General features: G+C 31.0%; 3 protein-coding genes across 3 annotated transcripts; all 3 read left to right on the top strand.

Moving 5' to 3' along the window:
* The first annotated feature begins 797 nt into the window (after positions 1-797).
* On the top strand, positions 798-1,977 carry ASCRUDRAFT_74204 (uncharacterized protein). Its single transcript, XM_020192597.1, has one exon. The coding sequence runs from the start codon at positions 993-995 to the stop codon at positions 1,722-1,724; it is 732 nt and encodes a 243-aa protein (XP_020049027.1). The 5' UTR covers positions 798-992; the 3' UTR covers positions 1,725-1,977.
* A 1,182-nt stretch (positions 1,978-3,159) lies between these two features.
* SSN3 (cyclin-dependent serine/threonine protein kinase SSN3) lies at positions 3,160-4,431 on the top strand (the record flags this gene model as incomplete). The annotated part of the gene is made up of 1 exon (XM_020190267.1): positions 3,160-4,431. The coding sequence occupies one exon, from the start codon at positions 3,160-3,162 to the stop codon at positions 4,429-4,431; it is 1,272 nt and encodes a 423-aa protein (XP_020049028.1).
* Positions 4,432-8,289: 3,858 nt separating this feature from the next.
* ASCRUDRAFT_24970 (uncharacterized protein) lies at positions 8,290-8,544 on the top strand (the record flags this gene model as incomplete). Its single annotated transcript, XM_020189879.1, has 1 exon — positions 8,290-8,544. A coding segment is annotated over one exon (255 nt), but the record flags the coding sequence as incomplete, so codon positions are not given.
* Positions 8,545-8,717: the final 173 nt, after the last annotated feature.

Below are 8,717 nucleotides of genomic sequence, written 5' to 3' on the forward strand. Positions count from 1 at the left end.
ATTGAGTAGATAATTTTTTTTTTTTAAAGTGCTCGAGATAAAATTGTTTTTTCAGGAGAGTAGCAGTGAAATGGCCAGAATTAGAGTTGGAAGAGTTTTTCGATTGATAAAAAAGAAAAGACTCCAAAACTCAAAACGAAAAAAATCTGGGGAAGCGAGAAAAGTTTTATGGAGCGGTGATTGGCCGACGCATCTCTGCATCTTTCAGCGTATATACCGCAGAGCACAGCGTGTCACGTCCGATATGGCTGCGCACGGCTGGACCGGGCCCTCTGAGTTGCACACTGGACGTGGCGTTCTTTGGAGGGTGCTGTTCGCCAGTGCGCGCAGGCTACTCAGCGAGATCGGGATTGACACACGCAGGTTTAGTTCCGAGAAGCTGGCACGCGTGCCGAACCGACTCTCTCCAGCATCGCGGATGCAGCCGTGCGCACACTCCTATAGTGGTCCCTGCAGGCAGACGTGCCCGGGTCCCGGAAACTCAACAACGGCGGCTGCAGCGCGGCCCAAAGCGGTATTTTTTGTGGGGAAGACACTTCCAGCCCGATAGGACAACTTCGGAATTCACCAGCGCCGGCCGCTGATTTGATGAGCAAAACCGCCGGTGCTGGAGACCGTGTGCGTGGATGTGCTTCCGCATTGGGCCTGCTCCACAGCGTATCCACAGTGGTGGCCGTGTTTGCACGACGGTGGTTCGAACCGCTCCCAAAGCAACTTTTGTGTTTGCTCTGGAAGAGTTGGTCGAAAACCAATATAATTTCCTGTATTGTTATTATCTGCTGTTTTATCAAGTTGATCTGGAACTGGTTTAAACAGGCAAAACATTTCAGTCTCCAAAATAAATATTTGTGTCTGAAGTCTATTTACCGTTATTATATTAGTAGTCATTCTTGTCACCCATCTGAATAAGCTGTTTCTCTTGTATTTTTTTTTCAATTCACATCTATTTACATTCACGTTCACGTTCAGCTCTTATTCACATAGCAATCAATATGTCTTTCTTGAAGAATTTCCCTCTCAACACAAATTTACAATTGTTCCGACGACAAACCATCCTCAAAAGAAATTCTCTTATTGATTCTTTCACTACTCCTGTACATAAACCTGTTATTAATGTGCTTCTACGAAATCTTTCAGCTTATTCAAATACAAGTCTCAAAGCACAGTCTACACTACACTCCAAATTAAATTTCAAATCAAATGGAAACATATCTCAAGATCTAAACAAAAATCCCGTTATTCATAACCACCCAATACTTAAAAGAGTTCCCAAGTCTTTACTTCCGTATTCGATTAAATTCATTAACGCTCCAATCTCCTATATCACCTCTTTTCTTATACTCCACGAACTAACTGCATTGGTTCCCTTGATATCTTTCTGGTATCTATTCAGTAACCTTGACTATTTCGTAATCACTTCATCCATCAGTTCCACCACAAACAACCAAATATTGCAGCTATTTCAATTGCTACCTTCTTCCTTCATTGATAACTGCACGTTGTTCATTAACAAACTATCCGAATCCAAATACGTTGCAAATCTAAACCTCATCAATAAATCTAAATTCATTATCGACGGTATCAACGCCTATATCATCGTCAAGCTTCTAGTGCCCTTTAGATGTGCTTTGTCCTTGTATCTAACTCCCTACTTGGCCTCTCTAATCAAGTTGCCCTCGACTCTTTTCAAGAACTACTTTCTTATCCAACCAAAAAAGATCTGACCCACCTCGCTATATACACTTTTCTCTGTCTATTTTACTCGTCCTCACGAGCTTTTTGGCTCGATTTACGCCCACTAAAAAAATATTCCAAGACCCACAGCAGTGGTCGCAAAGTGCCTTCCGTTTTGGGAAGCCACACCGCTCCTCTGGCCTTGCCTGCGTTTGCCGAAACGTGCCCGGCTCTGAGCGGGCTTTGTCGGACTTCTGTTTCTGGCGTGGTGATTTTTCTGCTTGTGACGAATTTGGTGGGTGGTTTTTTGTTTGATCTGTTTTTGCTTTGTTTTCTTCTTCTTATATTTTTATCTTTATTTTTGCTTTTACTTTTGTATCTCTATTCTTCTCTACAATAGTTTCATAGTTGGCCTGTTGGCTTATCATCTTTCTTTTTCTGGCTGTTTTTATGTATTCAAATTCTTCTGTTGGTGGTTTTACATCAAACAAAAACTCTAATACCTCTACTAACAATAATCACAATAACAACAGTATCAGTAACAACACAAACAACACTAACAACACAAACAACACGAACAAAACTAACAACACTAACAAAACTAACGATAACAATGATAGCAAAAACGATATAAACTTATTAAGTAATTTCAACAATTTTGTCAACTTCACCAATTTTTCCCACAATAGCCTGAATAACCCGCTAAATGATGATAATAACACTAATAACACTAATAACACTAATAACAATAACAATAGTTTATCAAATTTAAATAATCCAAATAACTCAAACAGTATAAATAACATAACTCCGATGAATAATCAATCCAATAATGCTAATTTCTTACAACTACAACAGCAATTATCCAGATTTAAACAGCCACAACAACAAAACTCTCTTCAAAATAATATACAGCTACAAAACATAATACCAAATGATAATAATCTAATCAATATAAACAACATAAACATAAACAATATAAAGTCCTTATCAACCTCTAATTCAATCCAAAATTTGCAAAATTTATCCAATATCCCAAATATACAAAGTTTATCAAACTTGCAAAATCTACAAAATTTACAGAATTTACAGAATTTACAAAACCTACAAAATTTATCCAATATTCAAAACATTTCCAATATTCAAAACATTCAAAATATATCCACTATACAAAATATTCAAAATATTCAAAATATTCCAAACATCTCAAACATCTCAAATAACAATGATTCAAATAAAATTATACCCAATAAAAAAATTATAATTAACCAATCTGATACTATTAAATTAAACTCTTCTATTATCAATAAAAATGCAAACAAAAGTACTTTAAATTTAACCAATACAAAAAATAATCTTATTAATAACAATAACAATAATAATTCAAACTATGCAAATCATTCAAATCATTTAAATCATTCAATACCCGCCAAAAGAACCATCACCGACATTAAAAAGAGCTCGACAAGAAATCAACCAACTATAATGGCTTCAAATAGTATTCTAACTTTAGGCTCATATAAAAACAGAAAATTGATCTCCAAAAAAACAATTTTAGATACTTATAAGATATTAGGTTATATAGCATCTGGAACATATGGTAAAGTTTATAAAGCAGAATATAGAAGTGGTTCTTTTAATAATAATAAAACCACTACAATAAATTCCAATGCCAATTCCAATGCCAATTCTAATACTAACCACAAAAATAATCATGACCTTAAAAAGCTATTGTTTGCTATTAAAAAATTTAAGGGTGATAGTAGAGATGGTGAGATTTTACATTACACAGGTTTGTCACAATCTGCTTGTAGAGAAATTGCCTTATCAAAAGAATTAAAACATGAAAATATAATTCAACTAGTTGAAATTGTTTTGGAAAAAAAAAGTATTTATATTGTCTTTGAATTCGCTGAACATGATCTATTACAAATTATTCACTTCCACTCTCAAAATGGTTTAAAACCAATTCCAGAATTTTCTTTTAAATCTATTATGTGGCAAATTCTTAATGGTGTATCTTATTTACACCAAAATTGGATTTTTCATAGAGATTTAAAACCCGCTAATATTATGGTAACCTATGATGGTATAATTAAAATTGGTGATTTAGGTCTAGCCAGAAAATTCGATAACCCTTTACAAAATTTCTATACTGGTGATAAAGTTGTTGTGACCATTTGGTATAGAGCTCCTGAATTGCTACTAGGTGGTAGACATTATACGCCTGCAATTGATTTATGGGCAGTGGGTTGTATACTAGCAGAACTATTAGCCTTGAGACCGATTTTTAAAGGCGAAGAAGCTAAAATTGAAAATAGAAGAACAATTCCTTTTCAAACTAATCAAATGTTCAAAATCATTGAGATTTTAGGAAAGCCAACAGTGAAAAATTGGCCAACATTAGATAAATATCCCGAGTACCAACATCTACAAAATTTTAAGGCTTATTCAAATAAATTATTGACTTGGTTTCACAATATTGGACAATCAAATAGTAACTTATTTTCACTTCTACAAACATTGTTGGAATATGATCCAGCAGAAAGAATCGCTGCATATGACGCATTAGTTCACCAATATTTTTTGGAGCCACCTTATGTATCCACAAATGCTTTTGATGGATTGCCTTTCAAGTATCCAAGACGTAAAATAACTACAGACACAACGGATTTGCTTCAGTTGCAAAATAAAAATTACAAGAGAAATCCCAATGACCTTGATGCTATTAGTTCAAGAAAAAGACAAAAAGTTTAAACAATATCAAGCATTTAAAATTTAAAGAATAAACAAGCTTTGATTAAAGTCAAGTGGATTTAATTCATTTCATTATACTTGAATAATATTAGCTGCCTTTTATTTTATTTAGATGATATTAAATAATAAAAGTTGCCATCAATTTGAATCAATATAAATACTTCAAAAAAGAAAAATATTACAATAACTGTTGTAGTAATTTGAGATGAAATTATGACAACTAGCAAAACATTGCTGATATAATTTAAGTGCTATTATAATTTAATTTTATTTATATCCGTGTACTTTAACACGTTTGCTGAACTCAGTATGTTTACAGATATCTGGTTCCTATCAAAGATTTTGAAATTTCCAATTTGATTTCTTTCTGATTAAATTTCAATCAGATTTTTCGATAAAATTCTCAAGTTTTTCCAAATTGTCTAATTTGTTATAATTCAAAACGGAACTTTTGATCTTAAAAAAAAATAATTTCTGCATTAGATCTTAAGAGTTATCTAAAGAAGCAATTTTTTTGGTTTGTTCAATAATAAAGATAAAATGGTTAGATTTTAAAACAATTATTTATTAATTTTAATTAACGGATTATTTCTCGAACAGTGCCCTCTTGATTTCTCAAGTTTATTAGATCTATTCTTTATAAATTAAATTTATTTTATTATAGATTCAAATTCATCTATTATGCCGCTGTGATTAAACCTAAAATTTTATTTTTTGAGATCAATAAACTTATTAACTTTATTAAAGTTACTTATTTCATCTATTTTATTGTTCCCAATTACAATTTTTTTGGCAGGGAAAAGCCATCATTATTATCTTTAATAAACTCAGTCATTTTATCATAATCCATATCTAGCTGTCCTAGACTTTTCAAATTTTTGCTTTGAAGAAAACTTTTGTTAGAACAGTAAATTAATTATTGCAAATTTAAACAGAGATTCAAATTATTAAATGTATTTTTTAATCAATCAATCTTGCAAATTAAGATTAATCAAATCACAAAATTTATCAAAAGTATGAGATTAAGTAGTTTCATTATTATTATTCAAAACTTGAACAAACTTGATTAAAATTGATATAATTTCAATTTGTTAAATTAATGGAATCTGGCATGCTTTCAATTTTCTGAATCTTTTTATGGTTTGAGTACGATTATCTTCAATTTTTTGAACCCAGAAAGTGTTAAATTCTGACATTTATATTGCATATTAGATATAAAGTGGTCAAATAACTTAAATTTAATTTGCTATTAGTTCTGCTGATTTTATCACATATTAAATTTAATAATCAAAACTCTGAAACAATCAATAAATTTGATATTTTTCGAATCCGGTTTCTGTTTCGATTTGGATGTTTCAAATATGTTTAGCTAGAAATGTACTTTACTTTAACAGTTATATTATTTTTGCACCCAGAAATTAAATAGTGTTGATAAAGTAATATCCTGAATGGATTCATTATCTTGTAACACGAATAACGAAAGTTTTTTAGAGAAATATAAAATGTTAAGTCATATATGTTTTTTGTATAACTGCTTTTCAGTCTTAAGATTCGAACTGATAACTTGTTATCGCTGCTTTTATTAAAATTAAGATTAAGATTAGTATTGTTATTATTGTTCTATCACTGCTTCAAGTCTATAGTAAAGTTTTGAAACTAGTGTTTTGAGAATTTCTTGGACAATAATTTTACTCAAATAAATTCAAAAAGATTGCAAAGCATGTAAAATTAAACTAATTTTAAGTTCTGTCTTTCTAGAACGCCTGTGATTGGAGGAACTCTCAAAGCATACCACTGCGACTTCATGCAGATTTGCAGTATTTTTCATAACCAGCAGCACGGATGCAAAAACTGCATTTTTCAGGTATTTTTTTAATTTGTGATTTTCTGTGGTAAGACAATAACTGAAAAAATACAGTTTTTATTGTCCTATTTTTTGGCAACAAATATCATGTTTATTTGATTTTATTGATAATTTTAAAGCTCGGGTTTTGGTGGTATGAATTTATTTTTCAAATATCAACTCTTTAGCTTATTTTTAGTTCTACTCAAAAGTATTTAACAACGCTTTTGGTTTACTATGATTTTAGGCCATGCTATAAAATTATTGAAAATTTTATATATTTGATAATAGATTTTTCAGATTCTTTTCTTCAAAAATTTTTGGACTCAATTAATTTTGTTTTCACCAATATTCAATACTGCCAAAGATATTAGCGTATTGTTGTGCCATTACAAACCTTATAGCTTTATTTCCTTTAGAATATAAAATTTTTCGCTTATAACATTATATTTTGCTTTTACTTTATTTTAATTTTAGAAATTGTGGCACTTATCTTTGGTAAAATCTTTCAACTAAACACTTCAAACTTAAATATTTGAATACTATATCATATTAAGTGATATTATTTGACATCTAAATTTTGTTTTACTATGAATAATCTCTTTTTTTTATTTAACTATATTTGATGTGGATGAAAGTTTTTCAACGTTATCATCCAAGTGTAAACTTGAGATCGATTTTTTCAAATCAGGTAAATTGTTCTACTATTCAAACTATTGACCCCATCATTTAATGAATCTACTTGAAATTTACTATTTATTTTATTAAAAACATAATTTCCGTTGTTCCTATCTATTAGAAAAGCCAGGTGAACAATTACAGGTATGATGGTGGAGTTTTATGTCAAAAATCAATAGAAATCTCAAATTATTTAATAGTAATGATTCAACCACAACTTTGGCAGTGGCAACTTTTGAACTTGGTTTAAAAGTTGAAGGAAATTAGTTTTCGTTTGTCATTTAATAATAAAATTTGTTGAAAACATTTAAGTATGATTTTTTTTGCGATATTGCTTGTGATAGAATTTCTAAATGGTCACTATTCTTGGAGCTTTGACCAGTTTCATTAGATGGAAGGGCTTTGCCATAAACAACTGGGTATGTGAAAAGGTGTTTTTTTCTGCTGTTTTTAGCAAATTTCAACTCAGATTAATAAAACTAGTGTGTGAGACAAGAAATATGTAAATGAAAAGATTTGCCCTTTTAATAAATTTTAGGTTTTAGCACTTTTCGGTATACCATAGAAAAAAGATGTAAAAATCGGTAAAAAATCGTGAAATAATCAAAAAAATTGCTAGCGATTGATAATTTTATTTAACACTACAATAAATTTCAGGAGATATCAAAAACTAATGGAATGTTTTTAGACTACCCTTTTTTTGGCTGGTATTTTACTGATTTTCTAGACTTGCTACCTTGATGCTTCAATAAAATGAACACTTCTGCAACATGAGTTGGTTAGAAGAAATTCAATTTCAAAATAAAATAGCAATTTAAATATAAACTGTGGATTTTGAAAATTATCATTAACATCTATAGGGTGTAACTTGGTATATAATTTGTTTTTCATATAGATTGTGCTTCCTGTAAAACTTATATGAAATAAATGTAAATAAATTATGTTTCCAATTTCAAATTGGTTATTGTTTGTATATGATTTGAATTATTTTTCAGTTTTTCTATCTCAAGTAACTCTAAATAGATAATTTTGTAGAAATTCCGTTTAATCTAGTTGGGATGAGCAGATATATAAATCGTTCTTATTTCCCAATTTTATGTGTTATTTTTTTTAAAACTCTTTATTACTTTAATTAAGTTGTCATTCGTAATCTTAAATACCCCTTCCATTCGTTAATTTCTAAAAAACATCTAAATCATATTCAGTTCTTCAAATTCTAGTTAAAAATGTTTAAACTAGGATTAGTTTCTCTTTTAACAATTACTTCATATGTATCTGCTATTCCGGTTGCAAACCCATTACCAGTTGCTATTCCAAATGCTTTAGCAAATCCAGCAGCTTCTTATGCTTGCCATGCTTATTGTGGTAACTTAATTATTGCTGCTAGGGCTTGTGCTGAGGATGGTTCCTCCGATACTGGTCCATATATCGAAAATTGTTTGTGTCCCTCTGACAGTGTCTCTAATTTTAAAGCTCTTATCGACAGTTGTTTAGAGTGTGGTTGGTGTTTATGGAGTAATTATGGCAGTTTCTTAACTGCTCCATTAGCTGCTTGTGGTAATGTTCCAACTCAACCAACTGGTACTGAATGTTTTACAGCAGAATCTTCTCCAGCCGAATCATCACCAGCAGAATCTTCTCCAGCTGAATCTTCTCCAGCTGAATCATCACCAGCTGTGTCATCTCCAGCCGAATCATCACCAGCAGAATCATCACCAGTTGAATCATCACCAGCTGAATCTTCTCCAGCTGTGTCATCACCAGC

The sequence above is a fragment of the Ascoidea rubescens genome, assembly GCF_001661345.1.
Source record: "Ascoidea rubescens DSM 1968 unplaced genomic scaffold ASCRUscaffold_2, whole genome shotgun sequence".
NCBI classification, from domain to species: domain Eukaryota; kingdom Fungi; phylum Ascomycota; class Saccharomycetes; order Ascoideales; family Ascoideaceae; genus Ascoidea; species Ascoidea rubescens.

Bases quoted from the DNA above. Each gene is read 5' to 3' on its own strand.
- ASCRUDRAFT_74204 (XM_020192597.1), top strand. From the start codon at position 993: ATGTCTTTCTTGAAGAATTTCCCTCTCAACACAAATTTACAATTGTTC.